Source organism: Panulirus ornatus, chromosome 43, assembly GCF_036320965.1.
Source record: "Panulirus ornatus isolate Po-2019 chromosome 43, ASM3632096v1, whole genome shotgun sequence".
NCBI lineage: Eukaryota > Metazoa > Arthropoda > Malacostraca > Decapoda > Palinuridae > Panulirus > Panulirus ornatus.
The window spans coordinates 34,418,257-34,438,931 of NC_092266.1; the positions used below are offsets into that span (position 1 = coordinate 34,418,257).

The 20,675-nt window shown below is 42.0% G+C and overlaps 1 protein-coding gene across 8 annotated transcripts in view; it reads right to left on the reverse strand.

The window, feature by feature from the left end:
* The window catches only part of LOC139762555 (uncharacterized), a 712,972-nt gene that overhangs the window by 102,106 nt on the left and 590,191 nt on the right, over positions 1-20,675 (reverse strand). For all 8 annotated transcript variants that reach the window (XM_071687585.1, XM_071687584.1, XM_071687583.1 and 5 more), the window contains exon 4: positions 969-3,546. In XM_071687585.1, the coding sequence (XP_071543686.1) occupies positions 969-3,546 (2,578 nt within the window). The remainder of the gene's footprint in view (positions 1-968; positions 3,547-20,675) is intronic.

Sequence of the window (20,675 nt, forward strand, 5' to 3'; positions counted from 1 at the left end):
GATATCAATGATAATAAATATAGCTTCCAAGATATTGGCAGTGACATTTTGCATTTATATATTACTTCTATGTATTTGTAAATTTTCCCAGGACCCCTTTCTCCAGTGGCTTCTTGCAGCCTAAGGCAGCACTACGGTCGGCAGCATGAACAATTTTTGTCAACTGACGAAGATGCAGCCTTGCAAATATGACACTTCACCTGCGGTATAACTTGAAACAGACGGAGCCCGGTAACACAGTTATTACGGATACATACAATATATCGAATGAATATTCTATTCAATGTGTTTTACACTCAGAAAGTTATGATACTATCAGATCATAATGAAACAGAAAATCACTATCTACTATAGCTAGGATGTTACATGTGCGTGCTGAGAGATGATGTTACACATGGGGTAGTTGGCTTCATGTAACGCTTCACCTACTTGTGGTAGGCGACTTCTGGTGTGCAGGCTTGGCTAACACTGCTTCATATAACCTTTATGTTGCTGGCGAACTTTCTCACTCAAGGTCTGACGAACAATCTGGTGCCAAGTGAAATCACCTCCTGAAATGAACCTTTATACATTTTCTTGTTTTTCCTTCAGTATCTCACTGCGGTCCTGATCTCTGGGCTTACATTCGAATTCTCTTTATACATGGTGACCAACTTCCTTCTTGTAAACATCATCGGCACATGTCCATCATCGATCCACTTGCTCACTAATAATATGGTCTATGCGACGGGCGTAATTCAATGATGATTGATATGCACCGTAATAACCTGACATGGTCAATACTAGGAGCATTGTATTCTTCCCTTCCTTTCTCTTCCTCCCTTTGTCTCACTTACCCTATTCCCTCTACCCTACTCCCCTCTCCCTACCCTCACATACAGTATGTATGTGGTAATCCTCTTACTACTACAACAGACAAACATAAATCGAGAAAATTATACGGTTGTGTATAAGCTTCTGGGACTTACCTCTTGCTGTAGTGCAGTTGCCGCGGTTCCTGTCGATGCCGGGGGTGCAGTTGCCGTGGTTCCTGCTGTTGCTGGGTGTATAGTTGCCGTGACCCTTGTTGTTGCTGAGAGAAGAGTTGCCGTTGTTCCTGCCGTTGGCGTATATTCTGTTGTCGTAGATCTTGTTCCTCTGGATGCTGTTGAAGCGGTTCCTGCTGTTGTAGGTTATCTTGCCGAGGCTCTAGCCGTTCTTGTATGTGCTGCTGCTGTCTTATCTCCTGTCGCTGTCTGTGCGGTTGCCATGGTTGCCGTTGGTTCTGTCGATATTGTTGCTGTGGTTGCTGTTGATGTTGTTGCTGTGGTTGCTGTTGATGTTCTTGCTTTGGTTGCTGTTGATGTTCTTGCTTTGGTTGCTGTTGATGTTGTTGCTGAGGTTGCTCTTGGTGCAGTTGTTGTTGGTGTTGTTGCTGTAGTTGCGCTGAGTGCATATGTAGTAGTTGCTGCTGTTGCTGTTGTTGTAGTTGCTTCTGTTGCTCTTGCCGTGTTCGTTGCTGGTGATGTTGGTGCTGTTTTTGCTGCCAGTTTTGTTGTCGTGGTTGCTGCTTTTGCTGTTGGTATTGTTGCTGTGGATGTTGTCGTAGTTGCTGCTGTTGCTGTGGGAGACTTTGTTGTAGTTGATGTAGTTGCTGTCGTCGGTGTAGTCGTAGTTGACGTTGTTGCTTTGGGTAATATTGTCGTGGTTGCTGTTGTTCTTGGTGTTGTTGTTGTGGTTGCTGTTGTTGCTGTGGATGTTGTTGTCGTAGTTGTTGTTGCTGCAGTGGGTGATGTCGTGGTTGCTGCTGTTGTTGCAGTGGGTGTTGATGTCGTGGTTGCTGTTGCTGCAGTGGGTGCTGTTGCCGTGTTTGCTGCTGTTGCTGTGGGTGTTGTTGTCGTGGTATCTGTTGCTGTAGGTGTTGTTGACGTGGTATCTGTTGCTGCTGTGGGTGTTTTTGTCGTGGTATCTGTTGCTGCTGTTGGTGTTGTTGTTGTGGGAAATTGAGCTTGAACCCTTGGGTATCGAGGTGTAAGCGATTTTGTTGTGGTGGAGTTAACGTGCCCCTTATGTTGCCTGAGTCTGTAGGTAGTGGCCACCGTTGTTGTGGTGGAGTTGACGTGCCCCTTATGTTGCCTGAGTCTGTAGGTAGTGGCCACCGTTGTTGTGGTGGAGTTGACGTGCCCCTTATGTTGCCTGAGTCTGTAGGTAGTGGCCACCGTTGTTGTGGTGGAGTTGACGTGCCCCTTATGTTGCCTGAGTCTGTAGGTAGTGGCCACCGTTGTTTTGGTGGAGTTGACGTGCCCCTTATGTTGCCTGAGTCTGTAGGTAGTGGCCACCGTTGTTGTGGTGGAGTTGACGTGCCCCTTATGTTGCCTGAGTCTGTAGGTAGTGGCCACCGTTGTTGTGGTGGAGTTGACGTGCCCCTTATGTTGCCTGAGTCTGTAGGTAGTGGCCACCGTTGTTGTGGTGGAGTTGACGTGCCCCTTATGTTGCCTGAGTCTGTAGGTAGTGCCCACCGTTGTTGTGGTGTTGAGGTCGTCTTTAGCTCTTGTTGTGTTCGTGACTTTGATTGTGGCAGCGACACTGGCTGTGGTGGCGACTGTGTTTGTGGGAATGAAGCTGGTTGTGACGGTGGCGTTGGCTGTTGATTTTGTAACACTAGTTGTGGAATAAACGTTGGATGTGGCAGGAAAGTTTGTATTAGTTGACTATGAGATGTTAGTTTTGGCACTGACGTTGGTTGTAGTTGTGGCGGTGACGTCGGCTGTGGTTGTGGAAATGACGTCGACAGCAGCTGTGGCAGTGATATCGACTGTAGCAGCAATTCTGGTAATGAATGTGGCGTCGACAGTCGAGGAGGCTTTATTGTCGACACTACTGGCGGTCGTTTCAATGTTTGGTCTGGATGTCTTACCACTGACTGAAGGTCTAGGTGGGAATGAGACGATGTTGGTTCTTGCAATGATGCTTGTTGTGGGTGTTTTTGTGCTCGCCACATTGGTTGTGACTGTAGCAATACTGCTGGTTTTTGATGCGACCATAATTGTGATTGCGATTTTGGCTGCGGTTGTGGTTGTAACTGTAGATATTGTTGCCATTTAGGTTGTGGTTGTGGTTGCCAGAGTGACAGTGGGTGTGGTGGCAGAACTGGTAGTAGCTGTTGTTGTCGCAGTGACAATGGCTGTTGAGGCTGCATTTGTAGTTGTGGCTGCAACGGTTGTTGTGGCTGTGGCTGCAGCAGTGGTTGTGGGTACTGCTGAAACAATAGCTGTGGTTGTGGTTGCAATAGTAGTTGTGGCTGAAGTTGCCACAGTGGTTGTGGTTGGGTTTGCAGCAATAGTTGTGCTTGTGATTGCAACAGTGGTTGTGGCTGAGATTGCAACAATGGTTGTGGTTGCAGAATTGGTTGTGATCGTGGTTGCAACAGTGGCTTTGGCTGTGGTTGCAGTATCAGTTGTGGCCGTGGTTGCAACAGTGGCTGTGGTTGTGGTTCGAGAAGGTAAGTAGAACACAGAACCGGTTGGTCAGCGGGGAGGACCCCGGTGCTGGGCGCGCCGTGACAATCTGAAACACAAGACAACAAATATTTACAACACACCCACGTAAACAGCTTCGGCAATCTATTTTAGTAATAATGAAGTATATACTAGGCTAAAGCTACAGGCTGCAATAACAGCGTCACCACTGTACAAACTTCCTCACCAACAGCACGAGGCCGGGCCAAGTCAGCTGCGCACTCCGCACACCCAACTTATTGAATGCACTTATTTCACCCCAAGGAAACCAAAGAACAATGGAACAGTTTGAAAAAAATGAGAATATATATATATACATATATATATATATATATATATATATATATATATATATATATATATATATATATATATATATATATATATATATATATATATATATATATATATATATATATATATATATATATATATCCCTGGGGATAGGGGACAAAGAATACTTCCCACGTATTCCCTGCGTGTCGTAGAAGGCGACTAAAAGGGGAGGGAGCGGGGGGCTGGAAATCCTCCCCTCTCAATTTTTTTTAATTTTCCAAAAGAAGGAACAGAGAAGGGGGCCAGGTGAGGTTATTCCCTCAGTGGCCCAGTTCTCTGTTCTTAACGCTACCTCGCTAACGCGGGAAATGGAGAATAGTTTGAAAAAAAAAAATATATATATATATATATATATATATATATGTATATATATATATATATATATATATATATATATATATGTATATATATATATATATATATATATATATATATATATATATATATATATATATATATATATATATATATATATATATATATATATATATATATATATATATATATATATATACACTCCTATGAGTCTACGGGGAAAATGAAACACGTTGTTCTCAAGTGCACTTTCGTATAATAATCATATCTTCAGGGGAGACACAAGAGAGAAATATAAGTCAGTTGATAAACAACGAAGAGACGTAGCTAGGACGCCATTGGTAAACATACGATTATCCAAGACAGACAACGAGCTGTGGAAAAAAGTTTAAGTTTAGCATATACAGAAAACCTACCAAATATGCACATACATCCATTATTACTCGTCTCAACATGACAGAGTTAATATATATATATATATATATATATATATATATATATATATATATATATATATATATATATATATATATATATATATATATATATATATATATATATATATATATATATATACTTATATATTCCTATGAGCCCACGGGGAAAAATGAAACACGAAAAGTTCCCAAGTGCACTTTCGTGTAATAATCACATCATCAGGGGAGACACAAGAGAGAATTATAACAGTCAGTTGATATACATCGAAGAGACGAAGCTAGGACGCCATTTGGTAAACATGTTTACCAAATGGCTTCGTCTCTTCGATGTATATCAACTGACTGTTATATTTCTCTCTTGTGTCTCTTGTGTCTCCCCTGATGATCTGATTATTACACGAAAGTGCACTTGGAAACTTTTCGTGTTTCATTTTCCCCGTGGACTCATAGGAATATCTTGATCACGCAAAATTGTTATCCTTTCCAATATATATATATATATATATATATATATATATATATATATATATATATATATATATATATATATATATATTATCTTATTTGCTTTTATTTGCTTTATCGCTGTCTCCCGCGTTAGCGAGGTAGCGCAAGGAAACAGACGAAAGAATGGCCCAACCCGCCCACATACACATGTATATACATACATGTCCACACACGCACAATATACATACCTATACATCTCAATGTACACATATATATTACACACACAGACATATAGATATATACACATATACATAATTCATACTGTCTGCCTTTATTTGTTCCCATCGCCACATCGCCACACATGGAATAACAAACCCCTCCCCCCTCATGTGTGCGAGGTAGCTCCAGGAAAAACACCAAAGGCCTCATTCGTTCACACTCAGTCTCTAGCTGTCATGTAATAATGCACCGAAACCACAGCTCCCTTTCCACATCCAGGCCCCACACACTTTGCATGGTTTACCCCAGACGCTTCACATGCAGTGGTTCAATCCATTGACAGCACGTTGACCCCGGTATACCACATCGTTCCAATTCACTCTATTCCTTGCACGCCTTTCACCCTCCTGCATGTTCAGGCCCCGATCACACAAAATCTTTTTCACTCCATCTTTCCACCTCCAATTTGGTCTCCCACTCCTCCTCGTTCCCTCCACCTCTGACACATATATCCTCTTGGTCAATCTTTCCCCACTCATTCTCTCCATGTGACTAAACCATTTCAAAACACCCTCTTCTGCTCTCTCAACCACACTCTTTTTATTTCCACATATCTCTCTCACCCTTACATTACTTACTCGATCAAACCACCTCACCCCACATACTGTCCTCAAACATCTCATTTCCAGCACATCCACCCTCCTGCGCACAACTCTATCCATAGCCCACGCCTCGCAACCATACAACATTGTTGGAACCACTATTCCTTCAACCATACCCATTTTTGCTTTCCGAGATAATGTTCTCGACTTCCAAACATTCTTCAAGGCTCCCAGAATTTTCGCCCCCTCCCCCACCCTATGATTCACTTCCGCTTCCATGGTTCCATCCGCTGCCAGATCCACTCCCAGATATCTAAAACACTTTACTTCCTCCAGCTTTTCTCCATTCAAACTTACCTCCCAATTGACTTGACCCTCAACCCTACTATACCTAATAACCTTGCTCTTATTCACATTTACTCTTAACTTTCCTCTTTCACACATTTTACCAAACTCAGTCACCAGCTTCTGCAGTTTCTTACATGAATCAGCCACTAGCGCTGTATCATCAGCGAACAACAACTGACTCACTTCCCAAGCTCTCTCATCCACAACAGACTTCATACTTGCCCCTCTTTCCAAAACTCTTGCATTCACCTCCCTAACAACCCCATCCATAAACAAATTAAACAACTATGGAGACATCACAAACCCCTGCCGCAAACCGACATTCACTGAGAACCAATCACTTTCCTCTCTTCCTACACGTACACATGCCTTACAACCTCGATAAAAACTTTTCACTGCTTCTAACAACTTGCCTCCCACACCATATATTCTTAATACCTTCCACACAGCATCTCTATCAACTCTGTAAATGGAAATGGTGAAGAGCTTGTAGATTTATGTGCTGAAAAAGGACTGGTGATTGGGAATACCTGGTTTAAAAAGCGAGATATACATAAGTATACGTATGTAATTAGGAGAGATGGCCAGAGAGCGTTATTGGATTACGTGTTAATTGATAGACACACGAAAGTAAGACTTTTGGATGTTAATGTGCTGAGAGGTGCAACGGGAGGGATGTCTGATCACTATCTTGTGGAAGCAAAGGTGAAGATTTGTGGGGGTTTTCAGAAAAGAAGAGAGAATGTTGGGGTGAAGAGAGTGGTGAGAGTAAGTGAGCTTGGGAAGGAGACTTGTGTGATGAAGAACCAGGAGAGACTGAGTACAGAATGGAAAAAGGTGAGAACACAGGAGGTAAGGGGAGTGGGGGAGGAATGGGATGTATTTAGGGAAGCAGTGATGGCTTGCGCAAAAGATGCTTGTGGCATGAGAATCGTGGGAGGTGGGTTGATTAGAAAGGGTAGTGAGTGGTGAGATGAAGAAGTAAGATTATTAGTGAAAGAGAAGAGAGAGGCATTTGAACGATTTTTGCAGGGAAAAAATGCAAATGAGTGGGAGAGGTATAAAAGAAAGAGACAGGAGGTCAAGAGAAAGGTGCAAGAGGTGAAAAAGAGGGCAAATGAGAGTTGGGGTGAGAGAGTATCATTAAGTTTCAGGGAGAATAAAAAGATGTTTTGGAAGGAGGTAAATAAAGTGCACAAGACAAGGGAGCAAATGGGAACTTCATTGAAGGGGGGTAATGGGGAGGTGATAACAAGTAGTGGTGATGTGAGAAGGAGATGGAGTGAGTATTTTGAAGTTTTGTTGAGTGTGTTTGATGATAGAGTGGCAGATGTGGGGTGTCTTGGTCGAGGTGGTGTGCAAAGTGAGAGGGTTAGGGAAAATGATTTGGTGAATAGAGAAGAGTTAGTAAAAGCTTTACGGAAGATGAAAGCCGGCAAAGCAGCAGGTTTGGATGGCATTGCAGTGGAATTTAGCAACGAAGGGGGTGACTGTATTGTTGACTAGTTGATAAGGTTATTTGATATATATATGATTCATGGTGAGGTGCCTGAGGATTGGCGGAATGCTTGCATAGTGCCATTGTACAAAGGCAAAGGGGATAAGAGTCAGTGCTCAAATTACAGAGGTATAAGTTTGTTGAGTATTCTTGGTAAATTATATGGGAGGGTATTGATTGAGAGGGTGAAGGCATGTACAGAGCATCAGATTGGGGCAGAGCAGTGTGGTTTCAGAAGTGGTAGAGGATGTGTGGATCAGGTGTTTGCTTTGAAGAATGTATGCGAGAAATACTTAGAAAAACAAATGGATTTGTATGTAGCATTTATGGATCTGGAGAAGGCATATGAGTTGATAGACTGCACACCATACAACATTGTTGGAACCAGTATTCCTTCAAACATACCCATTTTTGCTCTCCGAGATAAAGTTCTCGACTACCACACATTCCTCAAGGCTCCCAGTATTTTCGCCCCCTCCCCCACCCTATGATTCACTTCCGCGTTCATGATTCCATCCTCTGCCAGATCCACTCCCAGGTATCTAAAACACTTTACTTCCTCCAGTTTTTCTCCATTCAAACTTACCTCCCAATTGACTTGACCCTCAACCCTACTGTATCTAATAACCTTGCTCTTATTCACATTTACTCTTAACTTTCTTCTTTCACACACTTTACCAAACTCAGTCACCAGCTTCTTCAGTTTCTCACATGAATCAGCCACCAGCGCTGTATCATCAGCGAACAACAACTGACTCACATTCCAAGCTCTCTCATCCACAACAGACTTCATACTTGCCCCTCTTTCCAAAACTCTTGCATTCACCTCCCTAACAACCCCATCCATAAACAAATTAAACAACCATGGAGACATAACACACCCCTGCCGCAAACCTACATTCTCTGAGAACCAATCACTTTCCTCTCTTCCTACACGTACACATGCCTTACATCCTCGATAAAAACTTTCCACTGCTTCTAACAACGTGCCTCCCACACCATATATTCTTAATACCTTCCACAGAGCATCTCTATCAACTCTATCATATGCCTTCTCCAGATCCATAAATGCTACATACAAATCCATTTGCTTTTCTAAGTATTTCTCACATACATTCTTCAAAGCAAACACCTGATCCACAAATCCTCTACCACTTCTGAAACCACACTGCTCTTCCCCAATCTGATGCTCTGTACATGCCTTCACCCTCTCAATCAATACCCTCCCATATAATTTCCCAGGAATACTCAACAAACTTATACCTCTGTAATTTGAGCACTCACTCTTATCCCCTTTGCCTTTGTACAATGGCACTATGCACGCATTCCGCCAATCCTCAGGCACCTCACCATGAGTCATACATACATTAAATAACCTTACCAACCAGTCAACAATACAGTCACCCCCTTTTTTAATAAATTCCACTGCAATACCATCCAAACCTGCTGCCTTGCCGGCTTTCATCTTCCGCAAAGCTTTCACTACCTCTTCTCTGTTTACCAAATCATTTTCCCTAACCCTCTCACTTTGCACACCACCTCGACCAAAACACCCTATATCTGCCACTCTATCATCAAACACATTCAAGAAACCTTCGAAATACTCACTCCATCTCCTTCTCACATCACCACTACTTGTTATCATCTCCCCATTTGCGCCCTTCACTGAAGTTCCCATTTGCTCCCTTGTCTTACGCACTTTATTTACCTCCTTCCAGAACATCTTTTTATTCTCCCTAAAATTTAATGATACTCTCTCACCCCAACTCTCATTTTTTCACCTCTTGCACCTTTCTCTTGACCTATATATATATATATATATATATATATATATATATATATATATATATATATATATATATATATATATATATATATATTGAAGAATGTGTGGAAGTCGAGAACATTATCTCGGAAAGCAAAAATGGGTATGTTTGAAGGAATAGTGGTTCCAACAATGTTGTATGGTTGCGAGGCGTGGGCTATGGATAGAGTTGTGCGCAGGAGGATGGATGTGCTGGAAATGAGATGTTTGAGAACAATGTGTGGTGTGAGGTGGTTTGATCGAGTGAGTAACGTAAGGGTAAGAGAGATGTGTGGAAATAAAAAGAGCGTAGTTGAGAGAGCAGAAGAGGGTGTTTTGAAGTGGTTTGGGCACATGGAGAGAATGAGTGAGGAAAGATTGACCAAGAGGATATATGTGTCGGAGGTGGAGGGAACGAGGAGAAGAGGGAGACCAAATTGGAGGTGGAAAGATGGAGTGAAAAAGATTTTGTGTGATCGGGGCCTGAACATGCAGGAGGGTGAAAGGAGGGCAAGGAATAGAGTGAATTGGAGCGATGTGGTATACCGGGGTTGACGTGCTGTCAGTGGATTGAATCAAGGCATGTGAAGCGTCTGGGGTAAACCATGGAAAGCTGTGTAGGTATGTATATTTGCGTGTGTAGACGTATGTATATACATGTGTATGGGGGGGGGGTTGGGCCATTTCTTTCGTCTGTTTCCTTGCGCTACCTCGCAAACGCGGGAGACAGCGACAAAGTACAAAAAAAAAAAAAAAAAATATATATATATATATATATATATATATATATATATATATATATATATATATATATGTATATATATATATATATATATATATATATATGCATATGTATATATATATATATATATATATATATATATTATATATATATATATATATATATATATATATATATATATATATATATATATATATATATGCATATATATATATATATATATATATACATATATATATATATATATATATATATATATATATATATATATATATATATATATATATATATATATATATATATATATATATATATATATATATATATATATATATATATATATATATATATATATATATGTATATATATATATATATATATATATATATATATATATATATATATATATATATATATATATATATATATATATATGCATATATATTAAGAATATATGGTGTGGGAGGGAAGTTGTTAGAAGCAGTGAAAAGTTTTTATCGAGGTTGTAAGGCATGTGTACGTGTAGGAAGAGAGGAAAGTGATTGGTTCTCAGTGAATGTAGGTTTGCGGCAGGGGTGTTTGATGTCTCCATGGTTGTTTAATTTGTTTATGGATGGGGTTGTTAGGGAGGTGAATGCAAGAGTTTTGGAAAGAGGGGCAAGTATGAAGTCTGTTGTGGATGAGAGAGCTTGGGAAGTGAGTCAGTTGTTGTTCGCTGATGATACAGCGCTGGTGGCTGGTTCATGTGAGAAACTGCAGAAGCTGGTGACTGAGTTTGGTAGAGTGTGTGAAAGAAGAAAGTTAAGAGTAAATGTGAATAAGAGCAAGGTTATTAGGTACAGTAGGGTTGAGGGTCAAGTCAATTGGGCGGTAAGTTTGAATGGAGAAAAACTGGAGGAAGTAAAGTGTTTTAGATATCTGGGAGTGGATCTGGCAGCGGATGGAACCATGGAAGCGGCAGTGGATCATAGGGTGGGGGAGGGGGCGAAAATCCTGGGAGCCTTGAAGAATGTGTGGAAGTTGAGAACATTATCTCGGAAAGCAAAAATGGGTATGTTTGAAGGAATAGTGGTTCCAACAATTTTGTATGGTTGCGAGGCGTGGGCTATGGATAGAGTTGTGCGCAGGAGGGTGGATGTTCTGGAAATGAGATGTTTGAGGACAATGTGTGGTGTGAGGTGGTTTGATTGAGTAAGTAACGTAAGGGGAAGAGAGATGTGTGGAAATAAAAAGAGCGTGGTTGAGAGAGCAGAAGAGGGTGTTTTGAAATGGTTTGGGCACATGGAGAGAACGAGTGAGGAAAGATTGACCAAGAGGATATATGTGTCGGAGGTGGAGGGAACGAGGATAAGTGGGAGACCAAATTGGAGGTGGAAAGATGGAATGAAAAAGATTTTGCGTGATCGGGGCCTGAACATGCAGGAGGGTGAAAAGAGGGCAAGGAATAGAGTGAATTGGATCGATGTGGTATATCGGGGTTTACGTGTTGTCAGTGGATTGAATCAGGGCATGTGAAGCGTCTGGGGTAAACCATGGAAAGCTGTGTAGGTATGTATATTTGCGTGTGTGGACGTGTATGTATATACATGTGTATGGGGGTGGGTTGGGCCATTTCTTTCGTCTGTTTCCTTGCGCTACCTCGCAAACGCGGGAGACAGCGCCAAAGCAAAAAAAAAAAAAAAAAAAAAAAATATATATATATATATATATATATATATATATATATATATATATATATATACATATATGTTTTTTTTTTTTAAACTATTCGTCATTTCCCGCGTTAGCGAGGTAGCGTTAAGAACAGAGAACTGGGCCACTGAGGGAATATCCTCACCTGGCCCCCTTCTCTGTTCCTTCTTTTGGTAAATAGAGAAGATGTAATTTGGTAAATAGAGAATTTATTAAAAAAGGGGGTGACTGTATTATTTACTGGTTGGTAAGGTTATTTAATGTATGTATGACTCATTGTGAGGTGCCTGAGGATTGGCGGAATGCGTGCATAGTGCCATTGTACAAAGGCAAAGGGGATAAGAGTGAGTGCTCAAATTACAGAGGTATAAGTTTGTTGAGTATTCCTGGTAAATTATATGGGAGGGTATTGATTGAGAGGGTGAAGGCATGTACAGAGCATCAGATTGGGGAAGAGGAGTGTGGTTTCAGAAGTGGTAGAGGATGTGTGGATCAGGTGTTTGCTTTGAAGAATGTATGTGAGAAATACTTAGAAAAGCAAATGGATTTGTATGTAGCATTTATGGATCTGGAGAAGGCATATGATAGAGCTGATGGAGATGCTCTGTGGAAGGTATTAAGAATATATGGTGTGGGAGGCAAGTTGTTAGAAGCAATGAAAAGTTTTTATCGAGGATGTAAGGCATGTGTACGTGTAGGAAGAGAGTAAAATGATTGGTTCTCAGTGAATGTAGGTTTGCGGCAGGGGTGTGTGATATCTCCATGGTTGTTTAATTTGTTTATGGATGGGGTTGTTAGGGAGGTGAATGCAAGAGTTTTGGAAAGAGGGGCAAGTATGAAGTCTGTTGTGGATGAGAGAGCTTGGGAAGTGAGTCATTTGTTGTTTGCTGATGATACAGCGCTGGTGGCTGATTCATGTGAGAAACTGCAGAAGCTGGTGACTGAGTTTGGTAAAGTGTGTGAAAGAAGAAAGTTAAGAGTAAATGTGAATAAGAGCAAGGTTATTAGGTACAGTAGGGTTGAGGGTCAAGTCAATTGGGAGGTAAGTTTGAATGGAGAAAAACTGGAGGAAGTGAAGTGTTTTAGATATCTGGGAGTGGATCTGGCAGCGGATGGAACCATGGAAGCGGAAGTGGATCATAGGGTGGGGGAAGGGGCGAAAATCCTGGGAGCCTTGAAGAATGTGTGGAAGTCGAGAACATTATCTCGGAAAGCAAAAATGGGCATGTTTGAAGGAATAGTGGTTCCAACAATGTTGTATGGTTGCGAGGCGTGCGCTATGGATAGAGTTGTGCGCAGGAGGATGGATGTGCTGGAAATGAGATGTTTGAGGACAATGTTTGGTGTGAGGTGGTTTGATCGAGTAAGTAACGTAAGGGTAAGAGAGATGTGTGGAAATAAAAAGAGCGTGGTTGAGAGAGCAGAAGAGGGTGTTTTGAAATGGTTTGGGCACATGGAGAGAATGAGTGAGGAAAGATTTACCAAGAGGATATATGTGTCGGATGTGGAGGGAACGAGGAGAAGTGGGAGACCAAATTGGAGGTGGAAAGATGGAGTGAAAAAGATTTTGTGTGATCGGGGCTGAACATGCAGGAGGGTGAAAGGAGGGCAAGGAATAGAGTGAATTGGAGCGATGTGGTATACCGGGGTTGACGTGTTGTCAGTGGATTGAATCAGGGCATGTGAAGCGTCTGGGGTAAACCATGGAAAGCTGTGTAGTTATGTATATTTGCGTGTGTGGACATATGTATATACATGTGTATGGGGGTGGTTTGGGCCATTTCTTTCGTCTGTTTCCTTGCGCTACCTCGCAAACGCGGGAGACAGCGGAAAAAAAAATATATTTATATATATATATATATATATATATATATGTATATTTTTCATATGTATATATATGTATGTGTGTGTGTGTGTGTATGTGCGTATGTGTGTGTGTGTGTGTGTGTGTGTATATATATGTATATTATCCCTGGGGATAGGGGTGAAAGAATACTTCCCACGTATTCCTCGCGTGTCGTAGAAAGCGACTAGAGGGGACGGGAGCGGGGGGCCAGAAATCCTCCCCTCCTTGTATTAACTTTCTAAAATGGGAAACAGAAGAAGGAGTCACGCGGGGAGTGCTCATCCTCCTCGAAGGCTCAGAGTGGGGTGCCTAAATGTGTGTGGATGTAACCAAGATGTGAAAAAAGGAGAGATAGGTAGTATGTTTGAGGAAAGGAACCTGGATGTTTTGGCTCTGAGTGAAACGAAGCTCAAGGGTAAAGGGGAAGAGTGGTTTGGAAATGTCTGGGGAGTGAAGTCAGGGGTTAGTGAGAGGACAAGAGGAAGGGAAGGAGTAGCAATACTCCTGAAACAGGAGTTGTGGGAGTATGTGATAGAATGTAAGAAAGTAAATTCTCGATTAATATGGGTAAAATTGAAAGTTGATGGAGAGAGGTGGGTGATTATTGGTGCATATGCACCTGGGCATGAGAAGAAAGATCATGAGAGGCAAGTGTTTTGGGAGCAGCTAAATGAGTGTGTTAGCGGTTTTGATGCACGAGACCGGGTTATAGTGATGGGTGATTTGAATGCAAAGGTGAGTAATGTGGCAGTTGAGGGAATAATTGGTATGCATGGGGTGTTCAGTGTTGTAAATGGAAATGGTGAAGAGCTTGTAGATTTATGTGCTGAAAAAGGCTGATGATTGGGAATACCTGGTTTAAAAAGCGAGATATACATAAGTATACTTATGTAAGTAGGAGAGATGGCCAGAGAGCGTTATTGGATTACGTGTTAATTGACAGGCGTGCGAAAGAGAGACTTTTGGATGTTAATGTGCTGAGAGGTGCAACTGGAGGGATGTCTGATCATTATCTTGTGGAGGCTAAGGTGAAGATTAGTATGGGTTTTCAGAAAAGAAGAGTGAATGTTGGGGTGAAGAAGGTGGTGAGAGTAAGTGAGCTTGGGAAGGAGACCTCTGTGAGGAAGTATCAGGAGAGACTGTGTACAGAATGGAAAAAGGTGAGAACAATGGAAGTAAGGGGAGTGGGGGAGGAATGGGATGTATTTAGGGAATCAGTGATGGATTGCGCAAAAGATGCTTGTGGCATGAGAAGAGTGGGAGGTGGGCTGTTTAGAAAGGGTAGTGAGTGGTGGGATGAAGAAGTAAGAGTATTAGTGAAAGAGAAGAGGGAGGCATTTGGACGATTTTTGCAGGGAAAAAAAGCAATTGAGTGGGAGAAGTATAAAAGAAAGAGACAAGAGGTCAAGAGAAAGGTGCAAGAGGTGAAAAAAAGGGCAAATGAGAGTTGGGGTGAGAGACTATCAGTAAATTTTAGGGAGAATAAAAAGATGTTCTGGAAGGAGGTAAATAGGGTGCGTAAGACAAGGGAGCAAATGGGAACTTCAGTGAAGGGCGTAAATGGGGAGGTGATAACAAGTAGTGGTGATGTGAGAAGGAGATGGAATGAGTATTTTGAAGGTTTGTTGAATGTGTCTGATGACAGAGTGGCAGATATAGGGTGTTTGGGTCGAGGTGGTGTGCAAAGTGAGAGGGTTAGGGAAAATGATTTGGTAAACAGAGAAGAGGTAGTAAAAGCTTTGCGGAAGATGAAAGCCGGCAAGGCAGCAGGTTTGGATGGTATTGCAGTGGAATTTATAAAAAAAGGGGGTGACTGTATTGTTGACTGGTTGGTAAGGTTATTTAATGTATGTATGACTCATGGTGAGGTGCCTGAGGATTGGCGGAATGCTTGCATAGTGCCATTGTACAAAGGCAAAGGGGATAAGAGTGAGTGCTCAAATTACAGAGGTATAAGTTTGTTGAGTATTCCTGGTAAATTATATGGGAGGGTATTGATTGAGAGGGTGAAGGCATGTACAGAGCATCAGATTGGGGAAGAGCAGTGTGGTTTCAGAAGTGGTAGAGGATGTGTGGATCAGGTGTTTGCTTTGAAGAATGTATGTGAGAAATACTTAGAAAAGCAAATGGATTTGTATGTAGCATTTATGGATCTGGAGAAGGCATATGATAGAGTTGATAGAGATGCTCTGTCGAAGGTATTAAGAATATATGGTGTGGGAGGCAAGTTGTTAGAAGCAGTGAAAAGTTTTTATCGAGGATGTAAGGCATGTGTACGTGTAGGAAGAGAGGAAAGTGATTGGTTCTCAGTGAATGTAGGTTTGCGGCAGGGGTGTGTGATGTCTCCATGGTTGTTTAATTTGTTTATGGATGGGGTTGTTAGGGAGGTGAATGCAAGAGTCTTGGAAAGAGGGGCAAGTATGAAGTCTGTTGTGGATGAGAGAGCTTGGGAAGTGAGTCAGTTGTTGTTCGCTGATGATACAGCGCTGGTGGCGGATTCATGTGAGAAACTGCAGAAGCTGGTGACTGAGTTTGGTAAAGTGTGTGAAAGATGAAAGTTAAGAGTAAATGTGAATAAGAGCAAGGTTATTAGGTACAGTAGGGTTGAGGGTCAAGTCAATTGGGAGGTGAGTTTGAATGGAGAAAAACTGGAGGAAGTGAAGTGTTTTAGATATCTGGGAGTGGATCTGTCAGCGGATGGAACCATGGAAGCGGAAGTGGATCATAGGGTGGGGGAGGGGGCGAAAATTTTGGGAGCCTTGAAAAATGTGTGGAAGTCGAGAACATTATCCCGGAAAGCAAAAATGGGTATGTTTGAAGGAGTAGTGGTTCCAACAATGTTGTATGGTTGCGAGGCGTGGGCTATGGATAGAGTTGTGCGCAGGAGGATGGATGTGCTGGAAATGAGATGTTTGAGGACAATGTGTGGTGTGAGGTGGTTTGATCGAGTAAGTAACGTAAGGGTAAGAGAGATGTGTGGAAATAAAAAGAGCGTGGTTGAGAGAGCAGAAGAGGGTGTTTTGAAGTGGTTTGGGCACATGGAGAGAATGAGTGAGGAAAGATTGACCAAGAGGATATATGTGTCGGAGGTGGAGGGAACGAGGAGAAGAGGGAGACCAAATTGGAGGTGGAAAGATGGAGTGAAAAGGATTTTGTGTGATCGGGGCCTGAACATGCAGGAGGGTGAAAGGAGGGCAAGGAATAGAGTGAATTGGAGCGATGTGGTATACAGGGGTTGACGTGCTGTCAGTGGATTGAATCAAGGCATGTGAAGCGTCCGGGGTAAACCATGGAAAGCTGTGTAGGTATGTATATTTGCGTGTGTGGACGTGTGTATGTACATGTGTATGGGGGGGGGTTGGGCCATTTCTTTCGTCTGTTTCCTTGCGCTACCTCGCATATACGCGGGAGACAGACGTAAAAATAAAAAAAAATTTATATTTAATATATATTATATATATAATATGTTAATATTATATATATTTATAATATATATGTATTGTTATGATGTTTTGTTGATATGTATATTATATATTATATATTGGATATGAAAGATATTCCACGTATTCCTCGGTGTGTAGGAAAGCGACTAGAGGGGACGGGAGCGGGGGGCCGAAATCCTCCCTCCTTGATTAACTTTCTAAAATGGGAAACAGAAGAAGGAGTCACGCGGGGAGTGCTATCCTCCTCGAAGGCTCAGAGTGGGGTGCCTAAATGTGTGTGGATGTAACCAAGATGTGAAAAAAGGAGAGATAGGTAGTATGTTTGAGGAAAGGAACTGGATGTTTTGGCTCTGAGTGAAACGAAGCTCAAGGGTAAAGGGGAAGAGTGGTTTGGAAATGTCTGGGGAGTGAAGTCAGGGTTAGTGAGAGGACAAGAGCAAGGGAAGGAGTAGCAATACTCCTGAAACAGGAGTTGTGGGAGTATGTGATAGAATGTAAGAAAGTAAATTCTCGATTAATATGGGTAAAATTGAAAGTTGATGGAGAGAGGTGGGTGATTATTGGTGCATATGCACCTGGGCATGAGAAGAAAGATCATGAGAGGCAAGTGTTTTGGGAGCAGCTAATGAGTGTGTTAGTGGTTTTGATGCACGAGACCGGGTTATAGTGATGGGTGATTTGAATGCAAAGGTGAGTAATGTGGCAGTTGAGGGAATAATTGGTATGCATGGGTGTTCAGTGTTGTAAATGGAAATGGTGAAGAGCTTGTAGATTTATGTGCTGAAAAAGGACTGATGATTGGGAATACCTGGTTTAAAAAGCGAGATATACATAAGTATACTTATGTAAGTAGGAGAGATGGCCAGAGAGCGTTATTGGATTACGTGTTAATTGACAGGCGTGCGAAAGAGAGACTTTTGGATGTTAATGTGCTGAGAGGTGCAACTGGAGGGATGTCTGATCATTATCTTGTGGAGGCTAAGGTGAAGATTAGTATGGGTTTTCAGAAAAGAAGAGTGAATGTTGGGGTGAAGAAGGTGGTGAGAGTAAGTGAGCTTGGGAAGGAGACCTGTGTGAGGAAGTATCAGGAGAGACTGTGTACAGAATGGAAAAAGGTGAGAACAATGGAAGTAAGGGGAGTGGGGAGGAATGGGATGTATTTAGGGAATCAGTGATGGATTGCGCAAAAGATGCTTGTGGCATGAGAAGAGTGGGAGGTGGGCTGTTTAGAAAGGGTAGTGAGTGGTGGGATGAAGAAGTAAGAGTATTAGTGAAAGAGAAGAGAGAGGCATTTGGACGATTTTTGCAGGGAAAAAATGCAATTGAGTGGGAGAAGTATAAAAGAAAGAGACAGGAGGTCAAGAGAAAGGTGCAAGAGGTGAAAAAAAGGGCAAATGAGAGTTGGGGTGAGAGATATCAGTAAATTTTAGGAGAATAAAAAGATGTTCTGGAAGGAGGTAAATAGGGTGCGTAAGACAAGGGAGCAAATGGGAACTTCAGTGAAGGGCGTAAATGGGGAGGTGATAACAAGTAGTGGTGATGTGAGAAGGAGATGGAATGAGTATTTTGAAGGTTTGTTGAATGTGTCTGATGACAGAGTGGCAGATATAGGGTGTTTTGGTCGAGGTGGTGTGCAAAGTGAGAGGGTTAGGGAAAATGATTTGGTAAACAGAGAAGAGGTAGTAAAAGCTTTGCGGAAGATGAAAGCCGGCAAGGCAGCAGGTTTGGATGGTATTGCAGTGGAATTTATTAAAAAAGGGGGTGACTGTATTGTTGACTGGTTGGTAAGGTTATTTAATGTATGTATGACTCATGGTGAGGTGCCTGAGGATTGGCGGAATGCGTGCATAGTGCCATTGTACAAAGGCAAAGGGGATAAGAGTGAGTGCTCAAATTACAGAGGTATAAGTTTGTTGAGTATTCCTGGTAAATTATATGGGAGGGTATTGATTGAGAGGGTGAAGGCATGTACAGAGCATCAGATTGGGGAAGAGCAGTGTGGTTTCAGAAGTGGTAGAGGATGTGTGGATCAGGTGTTTGCTTTGAAGAATGTATGTGAGAAATACTTAGAAAAGCAAATGGATTTGTATGTAGCATTTATGGATCTGGAGAAGGCATATGATAGAGTTGATAGAGATGCTCTGTGGAAGGTATTAAGAATATATGGTGTGGGAGGCAAGTTGTTAGAAGCAGTGAAAAGTTTTTATCGAGGATGTAAGGCATGTGTACGTGTAGGAAGAGAGGAAAGTGATTGGTTCTCAGTGAATGTAGGTTTGCGGCAGGGGTGTGTGATGTCTCCATGGTTGTTTAATTTGTTTATGGATGGGGTTGTTAGGGAGGTAAATGCAAGAGTTTGGAAAGAGGGGCAAGTATGAAGTCTGTTGGGGATGAGAGAGCTTGGGAAGTGAGTCAGTTGTTGTTCGCTGATGATACAGCGCTGGTGGCGGATTCATGTGAGAAACTGCAGAAGCTGGTGACTGAGTTTGGTAAAGTGTGTGGAAGAAGAAAGTTAAGAGTAAATGTGAATAAGAGCAAGGTTATTAGGTACAGTAGGGTTGAGGGTCAAGTCAATTGGGAGGTGAGTTTGAATGGAGAAAAACTGGAGGAAGTGAAGTGTTTTAGATATCTGGGAGTGGATCTGTCAGCGGATGGAACCATGGAAGCGGAAGTGGATCATAGGGTGGGGGAGGGGGCGAAAATTTTGGGAGCCTTGAAAAATGTGTGGAAGTCGAGAACATTATCCGGAAAGCAAAAATGGGTATGTTTGAAGGAATAGTGGTTCCAACAATGTTGTATGGTTGCGAGGCGTGGGCTATGGATAGAGTTGTGCGCAGGAGGATGGATGTGCTGGAAATGAGATGTTTGAGGACAATGTGTGGTGTGAGGTGGTTTGATCGAGTAAGTAACGTAAGGGTAAGAGAGATGTGTGGAAATAAAAAGAGCGTGGTTGAGAGAGCAGAAGAGGGTGTTTTGAAATGGTTTGGGCACATGGAGAGAATGAGTGAGGAAAGATTGACCAAGAGGATATATGTGTCGGAGGTGGAGGGAACGAGGAGAAGAGGGAGACCAAATTGGAGGTGGAAAGATGGAGTGAAAAGATTTTGTGTGATCGGGGCCTGAACATGCAGGAGGGTGAAAGGAGGGCAAGGAATAGAGTGAATTGGAGCGATGTGGTATACAGGGGTTGACGTGCTGTCAGTGGATTGAATCAAGGCATGTGAAGCGTCCGGGGTAAACCATGGAAAGCTGTGTAGGTATGTATATTTGCGTGTGTGGACGTTGTATGTACATGTGTATGGGGGGGGTTGGGCCATTTCTTTCGTCTGTTTCCTTGCGCTACCTCGCAAACGCGGGAGACAGCGACAAAGTATAAAAAAAAAAAAAATATATAATATATATATATATATATATATATATTATATATATATATTATATATATATATATATAT